Below are 21,762 nucleotides of genomic sequence, written 5' to 3' on the forward strand. Positions count from 1 at the left end.
TTCCTTTGGTTGCTTGTTTGTGAACAAAGATGTTATTTTATTTTAAATCAGCTTCTTTCAGACCACTTACAGATTGTTTCCCCCTCCACACAAATTCACTAGCCCAAAAATTTTTGCTCAAAATAAAGTGCTCATATTATTTTAAATCTATTTCAGTGCTTTTCAATGGGCTTATCCATATTCATATTTAAAAAAAAAAGTGGAACAAAAATGTTTCAGGATGTATTGCCAAGCTTCCTAGTGTAACTTCAGAAGAACAACAAGAAGGTGGTTTTAATTTTTAAAGGTTAAGACTATTCTAATCATCGGATTTCATGTTTTACTCAGTTTGCTGAAGTTTGAATTTACTAACTACAATTGTGAGTCCATCTCCTGGCATTATATTGCCCGATTACTGTCCACCACTAAAAAACAGGTCCTACAAGTGAAAGGATTGAAAATGACGTAGCAGAGACAGGAAAACGGGGGGGAGAATAATCCATTTTAGGCATCTCTACATACCAACAACTTCAGATATGTCCAAGAATGTGAAGACTTTAAAAAAAAAAAAAAACCAAAAAAACCAAACCAAAAACAAACCCAAAACCCATCAGCATACTTACTGGTAAGGATCCCTTTCCACTACAGTTATCAGTTGTCATGATTTTGCCTACGGCTCCTTCCTCACTTAAACCTCCGCGTAAACCCACAGGAGCTCCACTTTCAGCAGTTTTTGTGGTTTCTTCTAATTGTAGAAGGTTTAGAGGAGAACTGCACCTTGACTGGAACAGAGGTGGTGAAGACTGGTCTTGAGGACCCACCGACTGTGGAGTGCAGGAACGAGATGGCTCATTTCGTGGCTCTGTGATAGGAACCTTTTCACTCTCTGCTGGTGGATTATAATGGAATGGCTGTGTTGGGAAAAACGCCTGTTGTGGGAAAGGGCTGGGTACAGCGAATGATGGCTGTGTCGGAAATACTGTCTGTGAAGAGAAAGTGGAATGGGCAGGGAAGTTGGGTTGGCTGTGGTACAGCGTTTGAGGCAAGTTACTGTTCATCTCTGGGTAGACATAGTTGGGGAGCACAAGAGCTACGACAGGTGTCATGAGGGGTGCGGAGAACTGGGATGGTTGCACAGGGCAAGGATTTCCAGAGTCTGGCAACTGATTAAAACCAGAGAGTGAAGTCTCAGGAGCTGGCGGCACAGTCCCTGCTGCTGGAAAAACAGGAAGTGGATACGCAGGCATAACAGTGGGAAAAGACATTGCTGAATAGCTTGCTTGTGAAGTGTCTGATGGTGACCAAGCAGTAGTATTTAAACCTTGAAGAGGGAACCGATGGGGGAATTTAGTTCCAGAGGTTGTACTGTCCGAAGACTCCTGTGGTTTAATGCGCTTTGATTTCCTGTTCTTTCCACTTTTCTTCCAAGGCTGATCCATTCCAGAAGTGCCATTTCTTTGTCCACGGCCACCTCCACCTGCGGAAAAAAAAACAAACAAAAACAAAATCAAACCCATCAGGAAGGATCTTACTTGCAATCTGATGGATCCCTTTCACCTTGTCATCCCTAGAAGTTGCTCAAAACTGCAGTTCTGGACTTAGCCTACCCAAATGAAAGCATTTGGGAAGGTGTCAGGTTCACTTTTACCTCTAGCACAAGAGCTGAGCTAACTGGGCAGTGAAAACCATGCTGACACACCATGGAAGAAAACAGTAGCAGTGGATCAATTCAGGCTCAAATGTGTATCACCCTAACAGCACAAAGCTGCAAAACAGCGGCTCCCAGAGTGGCAAACTTCTAATTACTCCAGTAATTACAATGAAAGCAGTATGGGACATGACTGAAAGCATTTCTGGAAAGTTAAGGTCATGCAGGTCCATAATTGAAAAGGTGGGGGGGGGGGGGGGGGGGGGGGGGGGGGGGGGGGAAAGCAGGAGGAAAGTATACATAAAGAAAAGAATTTCCTGAGGGGAAAAAAGCATGCTACCTTTACAACCTTATTTTAGGAGGTCAGCACCAAGCAACTCTTCCCTAGGTGCAGGCTGTCAGTTCATCTGATTACAGACATGGGGAAATCCATAAAATATCTTCCAGCACTAAAAGCTGCTCAAACTTCTAGTTTGTCTAAAGCTTATTTAGACAGCCTGCAATTTTATCATGTATAAAGAACACAAGGGGACTAAAGGGTTCCAGAACAGGTTTCGTAAATCAAGGACCTGCATAACTATTTAAATAAAAAATGAAATATAAGAACCTCCAAAAAATGCTTAGTAGTGTCTGACTTCTGTTCCAAGTCAAGTCAGGACTGAAATGGGAACAGAGTCAGATCAGTATCAAGCACTTCTGAAAATGCCATCCAGAGTTCCTAGTCCTAATAAACAAAACAATCTCACTATTACAGCTAGTCTGTGCCATTTCCATCCCACTGATCACATTATTAACTTAAAGGCAACCAAACAATTATCAGATTGTTTCACCAATTACACAACAGTGGAATGGGGGAAACTGGATGTAAAGCAAGGGGGCTGAAAACAAAACCAAACCACAAACCTGAAAAAAAGACAGATGGAAAGACAGAAGGAAAAGAAAAGCAAGGGAATACAAGCATAGATACAGTAAAGCAAACACACTAAAGCATGTTTTTTGTCCCTTGAAAGTACATGCATGAGAGTAATAATATAGTGAACAGATAAAAATCAAAACATTAGTTACTAAAACGTCAGTTATTACATTAAAAGCTATATTCCACTCTCTAAGCAAGACTTACCAGAAAGAATTTTTCTGTGGACTTTAAAAATAGCATGCAACTGTCACTATTCACAGTGGCCCCACAATACAGCTAAAAATGGAAATGCCCTCTCAACAGGATTTACTTCCTATATAAATACAAGTTTTATCGTGAAAACTATTGCCATACCACGTTCACCAGGCCGTCCTTTTGGTTTATCTTGTAAGTAGTAATTGCAGTGGGACTGAAAAATATTAAATCTCTTGATTTCTTTAAACTTATTCAAAAAGCTCTGCTCCTCTTTTTGCGTATGCACTGCAAGGACTTCCTTTGTAAGTCCCAGTTTTTTAAATGGCTCCTTTTCTTGATTTACATGCGCAGAGCTGGATGGAGGGGCAAGAAGTTGGCCATCTAAGAGTTCTGCTCCACTTGGACCATCTTCTATCATTTCTACAGAAATAGGAGGGAAAAAAATAAATCAAGATAAAGTAAAAAAAGCTCTATATATGCATTTTTAAGCTATTACAATTCTGTAATAATTTTGCTCTAAGTTTAAGATACAAATTCTGTCCCTGTTTATTCCATTTCTATAGGAACATTTTAGCTGTAAGAAAATGTAAGTCACAAGCAGATACTAGCTGTTCACATGTCTGAAGTTTAAACTTGCTAGCAATCACCATTTTGGAGAAAATTTATTAGCAAAAATCATACCTAATTCAGGTTGTGGTTTTTTGTCTCCAACATGAACAATAGTGCTACTGTAGCTGCACTGACTTGTGAGAGAGACAACACTTTCAGGCTTGCCAGGTAAAGCCAAAGACGTTAAGTGAGCACCAACCACTGGGGAACCATTTGATTTACCAGATGCCTTCAACACAGCAGGATCTATTAAAAGAAATAAAGTTGTAGTTTACTGAACATAAACAAGAGTGAATGCAAGTTATATGTTGCTAGGGTTGCAAAACAGTAGAGGCTAAACTGTGCTTGACAAGACACAAAATGAAGTTTTACTTTACTTTATGCATTCCACCAAGAACATTTAGGAATAGAACGACTTCTGAGCAACTACATCCAATCCTCTACTTTCACATACAGCCAAACCAAACCTTTTCAATGAAGGACTTCTTGCTCTTTCCTGATCGTCACTCATCTTTCATGGCACAATTTGGGAAGAAAGTTTCTAGCCTCTTCCAGCCTAAGATTAAGTCCCACCCAGCTCCAATATAGTTGTACGCTAATCTCTGTCATTAGCTGGTTATCCTGACAGCTTTGCTCTGAGCATCCACCTATTTAAATTCTCTCACCTGAAAGCTATACACAATAATCCAGCAGAGGTCATACCAGTGCCTCATAAAACAGCACTAAAACATTCCTTCTCTAGTAGGAATACTTAGCATAACACATATTTAGGACCTAAAGTTTGCCTTTTTCCTGATTAGAGTATGCTGATGGCTTCATCGTTCTCAGTCATCAGTGCACCAAAAAACTAGCAAACCCACATCTTCTCCTGTCAACTAGAACTGCACAGACTCCAAATGAGAGCAGAAATTGTGTTCCTAATTGCATGATGCTAGTTCCACCATTTCTTCCTCTCCAGTTCTCAAGGCATTCCAATTCCTTCTAAAGGACACTTTGTTCCTATGTATACTGATACCTTCCAATTTGATTCTAAAAGCTGCATTAGAACTTCTTTTTGAAGCTCATCAAAAAGGAAATATAGACAAGATCATTCCCAAGACCAATTTTTGAGAAACTCCACTAGACACTTCCCCTTCAGCCTCATATAATGACAAGGTTGAATCAGCAAGTATCTCACTGACATATAGTTCTTTACCAATCTCACAACTCTTGTACTAACCAAACAGTTACGTTTTTCACTTTAGCTCCCCATCCAGACAGGGACCATATCAAATGCTATACCTAAGTCCTAACAAATTAAGTTAATGTTTTTGCCTACAGCAGACTTTTTAGATAACTATCCTCAGTAATCCCCATCTTTTATATTCATGGCTGGACATTCCTTTCAAATGGGTTCTTGTGCCTCACACAACACAGAGCAGTCCGATGCTGCATTTTACCCTCTCTTGTTCCTTTTTTTTTTTCCCCTAGTGTCCACAAGGAAATAGAAGTGTAATATGCATATTTTTGTTGCAATTAATTAGCTGCCAGGTTCTTCAGCTGGTTGTTCCTACAAGTCCCAACTGTGAAACAAACTTTTACATTTGATAATGATTCAAGTCCTAAAACTCAAAGTCCTGCTGTATTTTGTACAGTATAGATAAGCTTATTGCATCTACAATCCAGATATTCAATCAACTACTGAGTATTTTGATTGGAGGGAAGATTTTAATGATAAAAAGTTAGATCACCAAACATCTAACACTGAGAAAATGGCTATGAGGTCATGCCTAAGCTACACTTGTCATTATTCTGCAAAGAAGTAACATCCAACTGGCTGCTAGCAAAAAATCAATCAAGAAAAAGCTGTGATGTAGAGATACCTCCCAAAGGCCGTATAGCATTATCAGCTGTTTTTTGTTCACGAACTCCAGAATTCAGTGATGCAACACTTGATGAAGGTTCACATTTTCTTTTTGCTGTACCAGGCACGTTACAACTCTCCAAGTACCTAAAATACAATGATTTAGCAATATTAGATATGCAAGTCTCAAGTCTAGAGGTCAAGAGTAATTTGCACACTGGTTGCTTACCTGATGACACTGTCCAAACAGCTAATCTGTTGGTAAGAATATACAGGTTGTTCTTTCCAAGCCAACTCTTCAGTAGTCACGTTTTTAGGAGCAGCTGTTACTGCAGTATCCTTTCCCACTACATCTTTCACCTGACCACCAGGACCATTTTGTTTTTCTGTGAAAAGAGATACTGCCATTATGCAATTATGGCATCGAATCCTCGCAAATGCCCCTAAAAGCAACAGTAAAAGCTCTCATTTACACATATTTCTTAACAGGTCACAAGTCAACAGCTGTAAAGCAAGTAAGAGGTTTGCAAACTAATAGATGAACATTGTGTAAATATTTTCCTGTCCTTATGGATTCATGGAGGTGTGAAGTTTAGTTAGGTTGATGCATATGGATCCAAAGGGAATAGATATTACGGCTGTAAGAGAATAGATATCATTAGAGTTGAAACACACTCAGTATGAGGACAACTCTAGTTGTCCCATAAGTTATAACAAATTATTAGAATAATAACCTATTAAAGTATACAGAATTTAAATCTCATTAGCAAGATTTTCATTTATCAACTTAAAAATTCCTGAAGTTACAACGCTAACAGGAAAGACAACATCTATAACATTCTCCACCACCTAACAGAAAAGAAGATGTTTGACTTGTATGAAAACATGAGCTACAATTAAGGTACTTAAAAACAACAGCTTTAGGACACACCTTAACTGTGTGTTATACTATTATCAATTCAGACATAGCTGAACACAATATTTTCCTGAACACAGTGGAGAGACACAGGACAGTATAATTTTAATTGATATAAATGCTGTCTTTATGCATTGATTAGAACTAAACTAGAAAAAAATCCTACTGTCATATTACATGGGGCACCAGCGCAACAGACTAATACTTAATTAACTTGCTAATGTCTTACCTGCAAAAGGCTCTCTCTTATATTCCAGCTTTGCTTTATTGTCAGTGAAAATACGCTGTCCTTTATTTTTGACCTTACGGGCATCTTGACAAACCTCCTGAAAGCAGGTCATTAAAAAAAGCTATTACAAAATTCTGACATAAAACATCATGCATAGTGATTCCCCAGTAAACTAAATCTAACCTTAGTTAATCTCTATCTACAATTAGTCTGATCATGACAGAAATCCTGATGTATAGAATTTTATTGTGCAGCAGCAGAATTTTGGGAATTGGAAAGAGAAGAAATTTAAAATATGTTTTTTGTACACAATTACTCTGTTTTGTTTAATATGGTTGAAAGACTTGGATAGGAAAAATATAAAGATACATTACAAAGACGACTTCAGAAAAAAAACCCAGAATCACTTGGCAAACAAAATATTGCTGCTAAGACTGAGAAGTTTTTATGCTAAAAGTTTAACCAAGCACTGACATGATGTTATAGAACTATACTATAACAGTCTTCACTATCTGTGGAAATAGTGAAGGAAAGATAGGTATCCGTTTCCCTCAAAAACAAGATCTCCTTAAACGTTACTTTTCTGCATAGCTCTGAAATGTAGTAAGTTATCTGTTAAACAAAAAAAAAAAATCCAGAGACTTCATCTGCTTACGCCACTAGCACTTAAGGACTGAAAGCCAGAGAAGTAACCACCTTGGCAAGAGCGGCAGTCTGCCATGCCTGATCACAGAAGCAGAAATCAGATTTGGGAGAATTAGCGTATAAGCAATATAACTAAGTAAAGGAAAATTTTGGCTTTCAGAATTAAACACAACTCAGTGAGCTACAACAAATTTGGGAAGAACAACAGGAAAGCCAAAATGACTAGAGATGTTAAAAGGGGCAGTTCCTTCGACTGCATCCACATTCAGTACATTACTGTCCGTCTGATTTACTTTGCCGATGGAATAGTTCTGTTAAGCATAGGCACAAATATAACGCTGCTGTTTCGCTCAGACTAATGGAATTAAAAGAGTTACATCTCACTACCAACTAGATGTAGCAACGACCCAATCTATGGTAAAGTTAAGTTTTAAGCTCAAAAAAATTTTTATTTTATTCCATTCCATTCATTTCATTCCATATTATATAGTGTATTTTTGCAACATAAAAAGTGATCAAGGTCAAGCTATCACTTGGTTATGCAGACATTACTGCATTTTATCTTCTTAGTTTCATTTGGGAAAACAGTAATTACGGACTTTCCCCTCCCAAAAGAAACTGCTTTCAAATATCCAGCTGGTTTTCCCAGAAACACAGCATATAACATATAACAGACATTAGAATAAGTTAACACACTGTACAGGTTTAAATTCTTTATACACACCAACTTTCATGCCTATAACTGTGCTTCAGTACCCTGAGACTTCATCTACACCAGAAATGTTTATTCCCCTAAACAGAAAGGTTTTTTCCATGTTAAACAAAAAAGAAAGATGACTTTTTCCTTATGCTTTCTTCCATCCCCAATTTGAGAGTTATGCTAAAAGTAAAAAACCCTCACTTTTACTAGTTTTGTGCCACATACTTGAATAAGAAAAACCAAACCTACTGGTTTATCCTTATGAGTGTCTTCATTATTATTTCCTGTGCTGTCACTGGAGGATGCCACACTCATTAACTGCTCATGTGAACCATTGCTACCTAGACTTCCATAGCCACTGGATCCACTGTTGTGTACAGGCTGTTAACAACAACAAAATTATATATATATACACACACACACATACCCCTCTCAGCACACCAGCTTTAAACAAAACTGAAATTGTTACCAGTAATTCCATGTGAGGCAAAAAGGATTTATTTTAGGTTTGGGCGTTTTTTTTGTGAGGACTCCATAGCTGCATGGAGGATTTTTAAGTATTTTAAGTATTAAGTAATTAAGTAATTAAGAAAATTAAGTATATCCTTAAGTATTTTAAGGAAATCCTTAAAATACCAAGTGGAGCTTTAACATACTTCAGTAAGTCTTGTCTGGTAATCATGAGTGTAAGTAATTTCTAGGATTGTAGCCAGAAATTCCAGTACAGTAGTAGACAGCTAAACAAAACGTCACACAAAGATAAATGCCCCTTCTTCAGTGGGAAAGTGAAAAGGATAACATTAAAGCACATGCTATACCTGCAATAATAGCCGATATATTTGCTCAGTGATTTCCTGAACACTGGGATGAAGGATTCTATCCTCTGTATAGTTGGGAGCGGCAAAGACGTCTTCGTTTAAGGGACCTCTGCATAAACCAAACATACCCAGCTCATTACAAAAACAAGTACTTCAATCACAGAGAGACCACAACTTCAATTTACCATCTATATATAGTAAACAGAATCTGATGTTTATTCTAGTGCACCTACAACATTTGAATCTGATAAAATACATACCCTCGCTCACTTTGAGCATGACTTCCCTCTTCTGAAGCAACTCTTGACAGTATTGGCAGAATTTGAAGGACTCCAAATTTCTTTTTAAAGCAGTTACTACATCACAAAACCCAAATTTAAAGAGGAAGCAACTTGTATGTGTGATTTTTTTTTTCCCCCCTGAAAATCCCTTATGTCTTCCTTAAGGATTACTATGTAAACCCGAGGGGAGGGAAAAGAAAATAAAAAAAAAATCTTAACGTTCCAACAGTTTATTGACTTACGTCCTAACTTTGTGTCTTCCAATAATAAACGAAACTTTTCGACTCCAAGGGTTGATGAAACTGGACCAGCTAGTGTCCATGGTTATATAATCTCCATTTCTAGTGCAAAACCTGATTGGCGAATAGTCAAAAGGCTGTCCTCCATACTGAAGTACTGTAATGAACAATTCAAAAAGAAATTTCAGATTCATATTTGCACAATTCTACCTAGTGATTCAGAATTTTACAATGAATTGCAAAGGAAGAAGACTATATTTGAAGGAACAAATACCAGATACATCTATACATTTAGAAATGCTGGGCTACCAGAATAAGCAGACCTTCATAATTTATTGGACTATGTAAAGAAAATCACCTTCAGAAAACAACAAGCTAAAGATGACTGAAGAAACAACTTTACATTTTTAAAGTTTAACAAATTAACATTGCCAGAATGGCTCTTACTTTCTTCTCTATGAAATAAAGACTACCATTTAAAGTATGACAACTTCTATCATTGCATTCTCAAGAAAATTTTCTTTAGGTACAAAATACTCATTTACAGTCAATTTGTTTACAGCAGACACATATGCTTCATATCAAACACGAAATTGAGTGATTTCTCATTTTCATCTATTTACATTAAGAATCAAGTCATAAAGGATTCAGTATTTACGTGCAGAAAAATTCAGTCACAATTAATTTTCACTTCCTACTTACTGAGGTCTTTGCAGTCATTATTATTAACTTTTAGGGGAAAAAAAAAAATTTCTGCCACAGTAAGAGATTACATACTTTTTTTGTGAATTGCTAGCATTAAGGGTCTGTCATTTGGGTGAAGATGCACCAAGACTGGTGTTCCTATTAAGTCCTGAGGTAGGTATCCCAACAGAGGTACTGCTCTGGGGAAAGAAAAACAAAGAAAAAAAAATAAAAATCAAGTGGAACAAATGTATGTTTAATCTTTAAAATGTTTCCATTTTAAGTTTTCTTTGCTCTTTTTCCTATAAAGACAATGAATAATTTTAGGTTTAAATTTGGGGATACAGCAGTAGTACTCTCTGAACACAGGGGGTTTTGTTTGTGGGGTGGTTGGGGTTTTTTGGTAACTTTACAAAACAATGCGATCAGACCAAGTCAAGGAGTCTGCTACAGCAGTTTTGTCTTTTCTATGCTACCTAGCTCTAGAGGATAAATACTTACCCTGATTTTAAAGGAGCATTAATAAAATTTAATCTTGTAAAACTCTCATGAAGGTAAACACTACCCCAATCTATGGGCTGCAAGCCAAGGCTAAGGATCACAGGATTACTATAGCTGAACTAGCAACAGGGTAGTTGAGTAGGACTCAAGAAAACTCTCTCACAGGCAGGTTACGAGTTCAACTGATAAAGGAGCTGCAAGGAAGCAAGCTTAATTAAAACAGAGAATTAGAAGTAATGTTACCGAATTCCTGCACATTATCAATGACTACTTCTGATTATGTGAACAACTAATTTATGTGATGAAATAATTTTCATTGATCATTTAAGCATTCATATTAAGAAGAAAGAGTGAAAGTTCACAAATGTCAGTTTGCACTTTACTCTGAAAGCTAACTGCCAAAAATATGCTCTGGGGAAAAAAAAAAAAATGCATTAATACTACTCAGTAATGTTTAAGAAGTTGCCAGATGCCAACAAGTCATCCTGTAAACTCAAAGTGCTGTATACCTTCCCCCCAACCCCATTCACTGACAAAAGCCCCAGGAACAGAAAGATACTCCGGTATCTGAATACCTTTAAAAACTTAGCCGCAGCGTGCCACAGACACAGGATCTGTGTTGTGTTGGAACTCAAAAGCATTACGGGACAAATGCCTTCACCATTGCACTTCCAATAACTCACTGGAATTAGATTAGTTCCCCAAAACATCAACCATACCCTTCCAGCACAGAGGCTGAGATATTCAGGGGAAAATGAGGATAGCAACTAATGCCTTATTATTGAAGCAATTAGTTAAATAATGAGTCTTAAAAGCTTGTGGACGATCTAAAACCAACAACTTTACAAAGCTGAAACTGGCATGAAACTGATACCAATCATACCATTTTGACACACTGACATTTAAGAACACTGCCAAGTTCAAAGCACATAAGAAAAGTTATGCCGCTAGAGGAGTTTAACATACCAGTCAACTCTGACTTCAGTTAGGACTTCACCAAATAACGTTGTAAGAAGTACAAGGAAACACGAGTTTTTGTTCACACTGTTCCTATTCTTTGCCCCCTGCTTTATGAAAGCCTGGCAAACTCTACACTTGTTTGTGCTGTGACAGAACACCTACCCTAAAAGGGATCAAATTTTAAACTATTACTTATTAACCTAGTTATAAAGATAGATTCAAATTCAGTCACTTCTATGCAAAAAAAAAAAAAATCCCCTATGCATTTTTATAGTGATACGAAGATCACTGGAAGAGTCAGGGATCTAGAATATAAGACCAATTAGTAGAGATTGAGCTGGGCTCGCCTGTTCCGATGAAGAGGAGGCTAAGGGATGATCCAGGAGCTTCCCACAACTACTGGAAAGAGGAGTTACAAACATGGAGCTAAATTTTCTTGGTGATGCCAGACAATAAAACTATGGGCAATGGCCCCAGACTGCAGTCTGGAAAGCTTATGCTGGATGTTAGGAAAAGTTTAACAAAGCGAGCAGTGCAACACAGGAACAGTTTCCCATACAGATTGTGTAATCTCTGTCCTTGGAGGTTTTCAGGCATTACTGAGACAAGGTCACAGCTGACCTAACCCAGAACTGGGCAACGGTTTCGTTTCAAGCAAAAGGATGGAATAGAGACCTCCAGCAGTCCCTTCCAACCAGCATTTGTGTGATAGTAAATTAAGTATTCTCAAATACAGCATTATACAATCTACTAGAGGCAGTACCTCAGCATCATTATGCTTCCTCATAATGAATAACTCAAAATAATTCAGAGTTCAAGTTAATAAACTTATTTTATGAATGCAAATGTGCATATGGCATAAGAATGGCTGATGAGGAGAGGCAGCAGGTTTAGTTTGTGTTTTATAGAATGACATTTAAAGTTGTCAAAACAACATGGCTAAGAAGTGTCTTTATATTCTTACTGCAAGTTAAATAGGAAACTACTTTAAATTCATTTACTAAGATCACTCCAATGCGAACTATATAGAACTTCTTACACCCATCATACACATCAAGTATCAAATACATTTCAAAGACAAACATATACAGGAATGATCCATTTAGTTTCAGGAAAATATTTATGTTTACTTAACATATTCTGTGCAGAGATCCACTTGCAGAGTTAGGACAAATAAGCGTTTTTTCAACCCATGAACACATACTGATTACAGAATTAACTTTATTTTATGCAAGTCAGGCAACTGTTTCAGCATTACATTATGAACAATTCTCACTCGACAGCAGGTGTTCAGTTCTATATTTTTAAATATTAGACTCTGTTTTCTCTAAGAATCTATTGTTTTGTGTATTCCACCTAACCCTGGAGAGCTTAAGAGTAATAAACTGCATATGCATATCTTGGCAAACATTTATCTGGCTGCCAATGCTCTCAGGAGTTAAATAATTAAAAGCAAAATCAACCACACAGATCGCAAGAACAGAAATAAATGAAGCAAAGTCCTAATATCAGACTAAGATGTAATCAACCCTCACTCTGAGTGTTCAAAAACAGTATTTAACAATAAGTGGTAACACCAGACTAACAGGAAAGAAGCTTCCACAGTAGCCATAGAGAAGGGATTTACTGTACTCACGCCGCCCAAGAATAAGGGCGGAGCTCTCCATTCAGTAATCTTGCCATTTCTGTTAAGTGAGTACTGGAAATAAATGAGCTGGGGGTGCATGGAAGAAGGGAAGCTTTACACTGTGCCATTAGCCTATTCAAAGAGATAAACCCATCCTGCAAAGTTGCAGTTGGCTTGGAGCATGTGTGGGAATGAGGGAGAGAGAAAAATCCATGAAGAGGACAGAACTATACTGGACTAAGTAGTTCTTTTGTCAATTTAAGCTGTTTAGAGAGACTGTATAAATCATACCATGGAAAAACAGTTCAGCATTACATTGTCTTCTATCCTGCAGGAACTCTCCACACTGAGCCACAATGTCTGCACAAGTTAGCCAAAAATAGCTGTACCTTAAACTCCAAGCTTACCCTCACTGATTAGCCATTGTCGTCTTCTATAGTAGTCTCCAATAGCTACCTTTTGCAATTCTCATTTAATAAAAAACATGTGCGCTGCAGTAATACTGATGTGCCTGACCTCTCTGCAGATAAATTGTCTCAAAAGTCAAACGGTATTTTTTTTTACCTTATTGACTCCAGCTTAGCCAAACTTCCCAATAACCTCCTTTCCCCCAATCCCCCTCTCTTCTGCTGCAGTTAAAGATTTTGCCAAGAACAGCATATTTCTTCAGAAACAAGATTCCCACCCAAAAGATACCACAGAAATCCAAAATTGTCCATTATACTGCTACTCTGTCTGCAGACATCCTCCCCATCTAGACCTACAAAGAAAATTTTAGCATTCTTAGAATGCTTAAAAACAAGAAGAGAGGAGAATCTCAGAAGTCAGATGCCACTATTGCAGCCAACTTAGTGAAAACTAACAAGGAAAAAAAAAAATCAAAATAAAATCCCACATATAGCACATCAGAAACCATCATGAAGAAGATATCAAGTAAAACAAAGGAAGAGGAAGAGAAAGAAAGGGAAGAGGCAGCCTGTGTTTTCAGCTCAGGAACAAGTGAATTCTCTTGTCAAGTCAAGTCCTCAAAACACTACGGTATTACAAAGTGCATCCCTGTCCTTAAAAGCTCGTTGAGATTATTGTCGTCTCCTCAGCCAAGTACTCTCCTAACTCTGAAGGAGCATCTTCTGTTCTTTTCATAGACCTCACATTTCCATCACCTAAACATCCTTTGAAAGGCCCCAGGCAAAAGCAATCCAGAAGACTAAAGGAAAGCTTGGTTTACACCTTAGTTCCTGAACCTCTGTGTATGCCTTAAGATCACAGGCAGCATACTTGGTTCCACTCTGAAATATGAATACTTACTCTAATCAGCTTCCATGATTGTCAAAGCAATATGAAGTCTTCAGTCAGTAGAATTTGAGCAGTTTTTGTATACAGAACTATGAAGACTGTAGTTTGAACTGAGAATACAGACTATGTTTTGTGGGTTTTCTTTTTTTTTTTTTTTTTTAATATCTAATGTTGCCTTTAAAAGACATAGTTCTAGTTGTATCTGGGCCAGCAGAAAGTGACAGCAGCATATTATTTGTTATTAATTGGATCAAACTTTAAAAAAAAAAACCAAACCTAAAAATTTCATACAGGTAATGATTGTTAGCACAGGAATTTTCCTGACCATAGGTTTCATTCATTGAATTTACATCCAGATTTGCCCCAGATGGAAGGAAAATGGAAGAACAAGTTGTTAGCAGGCAAATAGTTTTCCACTTAAATACCACAGTGTAATGTGTTTTCATGCTTAGTGAAAATTGAGGGATGTACTTTTCTTGGGTTAAACACTCTTCAGCAGTCACATAATTTTTTAACCCCACACAGACATCTTAATTAAATCCTAAAAATACCTGTAAAGATACTGGATAGCCTGCTTATCAGTAAATTGAAAAAGAGTACTTTTTCTAAGTTACCTTTCATCTACATCCTGGAACAAACAGGTAGGTGTGTGCGTAGTTGTAAAAATTCTTTTGTCAGGAGGAATCCTGGGTGCTGAGAGAAAAATAAAAGCAGATTAACAAGTGGGGTTTTTTTGCATACATAAAATACTTCAAGCTACATGTTTCTATTAAAGACTGAGTAAAGTCTAGAAGTCTGTCTAAGAGCATACAGGAAAGCAGCTTGCTAGCTCACAGCCTCTCAGCAAGGGCAGAGAACAGAACCAATTATCTTTCACTTTAATAAAACTTGAGATCACTGACAGTAACTCATGTAGTTGGCTTTCTTCAGCTGAAATTCAGTTGTGCTACGCCGCATGGAAATTCCGGTAGCAGAACACAGAACAGTTCTTACTTTCAGGAGACCAAACTAGTCTTTGAGCATTCAAAGGATTACCTTCATAACCAGAATGTACTTTTTCTGCAAGCAACACACAGCAAAGCTGGTCCTCTGCTATTTCTGGATCTTGCACTTTGATAAGGTAAGGAGTCATCCGAAACGGGTGATAGCAAATCTCATTTTCACGCTCCTTTCCCGCACTAATAATTAAACAGAGTTAATTATTTCAACAGATTCATCTTATGCTAAACGAAGTTTTAATTTATCTATTGTAATTTCCTCGTGGCACAAGGACTGCATGATAGCTCCTAAAATAGCACCCAAGAACTTAACTTTCTGAATTCTTTTTTTCTGGTAGAAGAGAAGCTAATTCTGATGGCATCCTTTACCTACCAACTGCAATAAAGAATACGCTGTGCTCTCTGCTGCCTGAAATAAAAAGATCCACAATAGCTTTAAATGGAAGTTTGATGGAAAAAGAAAAACCCACCTCCTATGATAGATTAAGTTATTTTGTTGATCCAATAATCTTAATCTGTGACATTATACCCTTCAGAGGGATGAATTTATAGTTGTATTTTATGAAGACTGCTATATACCCTCAGTTAACATAAAGATCTTCTTTTACTCAATATTTATCCCGATTAGTCTTCTAGAATGAAAGATACTCTGCAGCAGGTGCTGAACAGAACAGTTCAATTAACATGAACTGAAGACTTTTCATAGCAGTAGGAGATACCGTATCAGCTTCCTTTATGGTGCAAAGCTCAATATTCATACTGATTAACTTCTAAGATGCAACTTCCTGAAATCACTTTGCAGTTTTCTCTGTAGATTCTAGGAGTTAATCAACTAGAGGACATGCATATGTTTTGCCTTATGTTCACATTATGGAAAAGTAAGAAACTTACATACCATATGGTTCTTATAAAAGTCAAATACTTTTGTAATGCATGGTTTCATAATATAACACTAAGCTTTATAATATTGTTGTCTTACCTGATGCGACAGAAAAAAGATTTCTCTTCCATGCAATCCTGGGTGGAAGACTCTAGAAAATATTAAACGTATTTCATACCAAGTTACAAATTACTACAAGATTATGATATTTAAACCAATAATTTTTCCTTAAGTGACAAACGCTGAATTCTTTAAAGTTTATGTTCCCTGAAGTCTCCGTATATATTTGCTAAACAATGTACTTCATAAACAACTAAATATGAATACCACTCAGATGCTGAGGCTGGCATGTGAATCACAGCTGCTTGCTTCCTAAGCTTTTTGCCAAAAACGTATCTAAACAGTTCTCCAGTTTGAGCTGTTTACTCTTATCAGCTTTTCCACTGTACTTTATAGTGTTGACCAAAACTGTTGGACCCCAAAGTTTGACCTTTTTCCTAGAAAGGCATGAGGACAGCTAGATCATCAAATCCACTTACCACCCCGCCCCCCTCAAAAAAAAAAAGTATTTTTCAGGAAGGCTTCCTCTCACCTTTCAAGCCCATTTCCCTCCTTTTCCAGAGTAGCCACAGACTGATTTTCAAGGCAAGCTCTGGTCTTTCAAAGGCCTCAGTGCGCAATACTTTTGGATATTATATTCTGTGGCATCTGATACATGGGATAGTGTGCATAGTTCCACTTACTGCATTTTTGAAATTTGAAGCTATACACAAACATAATAAAACTACAGAAAATGTTTCAGAAAAAAATGCATAACGGAATAATATCTGTAATTAGGATCACATGGTCAGAATTCACCATTGATCCTGTTTGGAGCCACAGGTTGGACTAGAGACCTCACAAGGTCCCTTCCAACCTGCTTTATGTATGCATTACTTAGTATATATTTATTGCTAATTGTTTTTTTCAGATTAAATATGGTTCACACTGACTTAACTTAATAGACTTAGTATACAATGGATTGGAATTTCAAACATTTAGAGCAGACTTTGAATTTCAAGTGTTTGGTTAAAATAGTTGGCAGCTATTTCTCAATTCCTAACAGCTGTAGCTACACTAGTAAAACAATCCTCCCACAAACAAATACCACGTGCCCTAAGACATCTGATCCTTCACCATTAGCATGCCTAACATCATTTTTATAAGGCTAAAAGAATAGAGATATGATTACACTTGGTGAATGCACAGTGATGGTAGCTGAAGTACATCTTTCTACGCTGTAACCAAGGTGTCCAGTATTCAAATCATAACCATTTTAGAAGGAAGGAGGCAGAATATTGTCCCCCTTATATCTGAAGAAAAGAAATTTTAAAGAAAAACTGTGGTCATTTGATTGCTAGTAAGAGCGGTAAGCAAACCCACTATTCAGCATGAACACCTACTTTGTTTTCATTCATCATTTGGATGAAAGGGGCACGAGAACCAATAAACAATGACGTTCAGAAGACTTTTAGCCAACAGACAAGCCTTGCTGATCTATAAGAGTGTGTTATACATCTAGTATTGTTTAGAGATGTTCTAATAATGCATCTGTGTTATACCCTCAAAGAGTGATGGAGAAGGATGGAAGGATACTAAAAATCAGTTCAAGTATTCGCATTTGCATGACTGAAAGGTCAGAGTAATATCTGCCGTTGAGACCACTCACCAGCTCTATTGCAAATATTCCATGATGGTAATCTGTATGGGGTAGTAGAAGTATAGAACACACTGACATCCTGAGGTGCCAAGAACTCCACAAATTTGGCATTTTTAAAATAACCCCTCTTACAGCGGAGGATAGAAGCAGCTTGATCAGAGATGTACAAAATTTTCCCAGTAATCAAAGAAACAGCTACAGCAAACATATCCTAAAAACAAAAATCTCAAATTATTTAGAAAGTTTAAAACATTCTTCAATCCAGTATGTATTTATTAGAAAAACACTTAAGATATAAAAGCATTAATAAGTTCAAAATAAAAATTAAGGAAATAGTGTTAAACTGCATCTGTTTAGGGAGCAATAAAATAAAATTAATCTGCTTACGAAGTAGACACAGACAGTACACTTTCTGAACTATGCAATAATACACTAGCATCTTACTGGGTTACAAGCCCTCAATATCATTGCCTAAATTTTTGTGATGCAGAATGAATTTATGAATTAAGAATTACAGAGCTTCCAGCTATAAAACTGCACATTTTGCTTGTGCTTGTTACAGGCATATTTTACATCTATGAAATTCAACTGTTTTGTGAAAGGCTGTTTATGTTAGCTTGCCCATCCACTGCAAAATGAAAACAAGTGCTGTAAACCACTTCGTAAAATAATGAGTAGACAGGTGAAAAAAAAAAAAAAAGTCCCACACAACCATACACACACTCCACTTGTATCGTTTCACATTGTTGTTGTTCTTGACACAGAAGAGCTTCCTGCGTCATAACCTTTAGTGTTCTATTTGCTAACATTATACACAAACTTAAGAGCTGTCATCAGAACACCGGTTTCACAAATTCAGATGCTTCAGATCAGTTGAACAATGTTTATGATATCTGGCTGAAGTTCTCAGTTGTACTCTAGACCTCCTATTTATTTTACCTTGTGGGCAACCTTTACTATTCATAGATACAACAAAACCCACCTACTTCACGCTAGGGAACATCTCCCATCATGCCATTATTTTATTGATTTCAGAACTTCATACATTCAGGCAGAGGCTTCAGGAAAAAAATAATAGTGGAAGGCAGTCTTATAAGTTTAGATGCAATTATTTTTTGAAGACTCCATAATATATCCCTAAAACACTGGGAATGGGGAAGATAAATAATAATTTTTAAAAAAATCATTCAGACTATCATTTTACTGTTAAAAACTACGTTGATCATCATAGCTGTTCTTACCTAGACAAGAAGACACAGTATCACTGGATCACACAGTAAGCCTATACCAGTTGCAAAGACTAGACAAATACCACAGAAGAGGACAGTACACAGTGATTCCAACACTTTCATCACTTTTCAGTCACACTAACACAAAGAACTGGTGAAATATCAAATAACCCCTCCTGATAAGGATAAGCTGAAATGATTCACAGTGTGCCTTGACTAAAATTTGGGAAGAGTTACACTCCAACTTTAGTAGGTGTTCTAAAATGAAAACTAATGATGTCTCACAGTGCATTGTATCACACGGATGTTGAGGTATGTCACACGATCGTCTCTAAGCATGAAGCACAATTCAGAGGACCAAGGAGTTTAGACTACTTATTTCCCACCGAACTGACAGAAAAAAGCTTAGATCAAGGTGCTATTGGCAAAGTCTGCAAAGGCTCAGAGTTTCTACTCAACATCCTCTGGAAAGCAAAAGGCAGCTTCTTCAGCTTATTGGCCTAGCTACCAACTCTTACCTTGTAAAAAGAAGGCATGCCTGAGAATTCCAGTTCTAGAAAACACTTTCAATACACACTGTAGACTTGGGTCACTGTACTCACCGCATTTTTCATAATGTATTCGGAGGTTATAGTCTCAACTTCTTCCACCGTGTAAGATGACACATTGAGTCCAGCAGGCTGGGATTCATTAATCATCAACAATTGGTAGTATTCCTCATTGGCTACATGAGAACATTAAACAACTTACATTCAGAATTTAAAATCTCACCAATAAGCATCCAGCCTCAAAGCAGTAAATGGCCAAAATCTTTTTTGGCATAAGCACAGAACGGGCAGTTGGGAAATCTAGGTACTACTCCAAATTAGTTTTTCCTTGGTAGAGCTTCCTCATCAATAACCCAAATAAATTTACCCATCTTAATATACCCATATGCGCATGATCATATATTTTGGTCTGTTTGACAGTTCAAATAGTATGAACTTGTAAGTTGTTTTCAAATTAATTTTCTAACTCAACAAAATATCAGTAAAATATCAAGCATCTAGAGAGCTGCCTTAAGTCCCAAAGGAACACAAGTTAACAGAGCCAACAAATGGGAATACCATGAAAACATCTGTTTAGAGAGGTTTTCAAATGTAATCAACTTAGCTTTACACAGACAACTACATTTAATTTCCTATTTTAAATGTTTAATTTTATCCAGGTTGGCATTATCTAGGTAGTGTATCATACTTGATTACCTTTAACTTGTTTAATGCTTTTAAGTGCATATTTCAACGTTGTTAGGACACTAGATTTGCCTTTAATTCTCTTTTCAGAAGGAAGGTGAGCTTTCAGCTCTTGTAACGTTTTCAGCAATTCCTTTTGTGTTTTGGCTTTAGTGGACTGCTCACTACTGTAAGATTAAAGACAAAAAATAAAACGTCACTTGAATGCTTGAAGTGACACACCATCCTCACAGAAGCCCAAATGTACTCTGACACTTGTCACGTACCTAAATTTGTACAGCTAGCCACATTAACTTTTCCAGTACTTAGTATCAACATTCAGAACTTACAATAATTCTTAAATTAGCTAGAATAGTTTAAAATGAAAGGTTTACCACCATCTGAAGACTTATTGTAAAATGTACTCTGTATGTGCAACAGTACATATATCCAAGCACCACAGAATTTTTTTTTTTTTTTCCCCCCCACAGTCTCCCTCCTCCCTTTAGTGGTATTTTCCTTAGCTCCTTTCAAATTCAAACTCATAGAAATGTTCATGGACTTCAAAGGAGAGAAGCAGGAGGTCCATTCAAGTCTTCACCTCCTGTTCGAGCAGGTTCTCATAAGAAAGGTCCCTGAAAAGGGAATGGCAGTGGGAGAGCATGAAGTTAACAAAACAAATGGAGAAATCCTTGGAATAACGTATCCCAGTTAAGCATGGCAATACATTAAATAAGACAAGGAAACTTGACTAAATATGTAGGGTAAAGAATCAGAGGAGGCTGAAGACAGAAATTGCATTCACATTTCTCAGGTGCATGTTCAGAAGTGCCGTCTCAGTGTAGAAGGTCAAGCTACAGAGATTATCAGTGCCAATGTCAGAAAATTATCACCTTCCTTTGCAGTTCCTGATCTCTCTCCCCATTAGTAAGAGGTGCTGACAAAATCAAAAAGGAAGAGAAAAGGAGGTAAGGGAAGGGAGGGGGAGGATGACAAAGATGGGTGGCAAGCAGGTAGGAAGTAGTCAAAATGGAAAAAAAAAAAAAAAAAAAAATCACCTTGTATTTCTCATTGGAGTAGATTTTAAAAAGCTAATCAGTCACAACAATCAAGAGGATTCTAGAGCTTTTCTTAAACCTTCCTGAAAATAAATTCTTTCCCATCAAAAGGAAGGTCTTCTCTTACCACCTGATTGTCATGGCTGGTAGTCTCTAAGAAGTTACCCTAACAGAAGAAACAATAGTCTTGGCAACTGCACTGCCGTGTCTGAAGTGCTCAATAAAGTGGCTTCAGCTTCCAGGTAATTTTCAAGTGGATTTCTAAATTTTTCTGGGAAGTTTGAAAAGTTCTTCAGGTAGATCAATCATCTGACAGGTGTTGGGTGTATTTCACCAAAAATGCTTGGAAAATGACAAAGCTGGCTTGTACTAGAGAATACACATTGTTCTTGCTTACATCACAACGTACTATGAGAAACAAAGCATTCACTTAATCAGTGGTCATTTTGTACTGAGAAATAATGGCAAGGGATAAGACAAAAGAGTATAGCACTCCCTTGGGAAACAATTATGTTCATGCTGTATATTAAAATCACATCTACAATGTGGCTTGACAGTTTGGACTGATGCAATCAAACAGGGCCTTGTTAACAGAAGAATC

At 37.1% G+C, this 21,762-nt stretch overlaps 1 protein-coding gene across 3 annotated transcripts in view; it reads right to left on the reverse strand.

Annotated features, from left to right (window-relative positions):
- PER2 (period circadian regulator 2) overlaps positions 1–21,762 on the reverse strand; it is a 42,778-nt gene that overhangs the window by 8,182 nt on the left and 12,834 nt on the right. For all 3 annotated transcript variants that reach the window (XM_050902234.1, XM_050902231.1, XM_050902232.1), the window contains 16 exons: positions 20,137–20,291; positions 19,495–19,616; positions 17,673–17,874; positions 16,064–16,115; positions 15,122–15,264; positions 14,701–14,779; positions 9,796–9,902; positions 9,022–9,175; positions 8,499–8,607; positions 7,930–8,061; positions 6,336–6,432; positions 5,420–5,576; positions 5,210–5,337; positions 3,420–3,593; positions 2,898–3,158; positions 603–1,456 (listed from right to left, as the gene is read on the reverse strand). In XM_050902234.1, the coding sequence (XP_050758191.1) occupies positions 603–1,456; positions 2,898–3,158; positions 3,420–3,593; positions 5,210–5,337; positions 5,420–5,576; positions 6,336–6,432; positions 7,930–8,061; positions 8,499–8,607; positions 9,022–9,175; positions 9,796–9,902; positions 14,701–14,779; positions 15,122–15,264; positions 16,064–16,115; positions 17,673–17,874; positions 19,495–19,616; positions 20,137–20,291 (2,926 nt within the window). The remainder of the gene's footprint in view (positions 1–602; positions 1,457–2,897; positions 3,159–3,419; positions 3,594–5,209; positions 5,338–5,419; positions 5,577–6,335; positions 6,433–7,929; positions 8,062–8,498; positions 8,608–9,021; positions 9,176–9,795; positions 9,903–14,700; positions 14,780–15,121; positions 15,265–16,063; positions 16,116–17,672; positions 17,875–19,494; positions 19,617–20,136; positions 20,292–21,762) is intronic.

The sequence above is a fragment of the Gymnogyps californianus genome, chromosome 10, assembly GCF_018139145.2.
Source record: "Gymnogyps californianus isolate 813 chromosome 10, ASM1813914v2, whole genome shotgun sequence".
In the NCBI taxonomy this organism is placed as follows: Eukaryota; Metazoa; Chordata; class Aves; order Accipitriformes; family Cathartidae; genus Gymnogyps; species Gymnogyps californianus.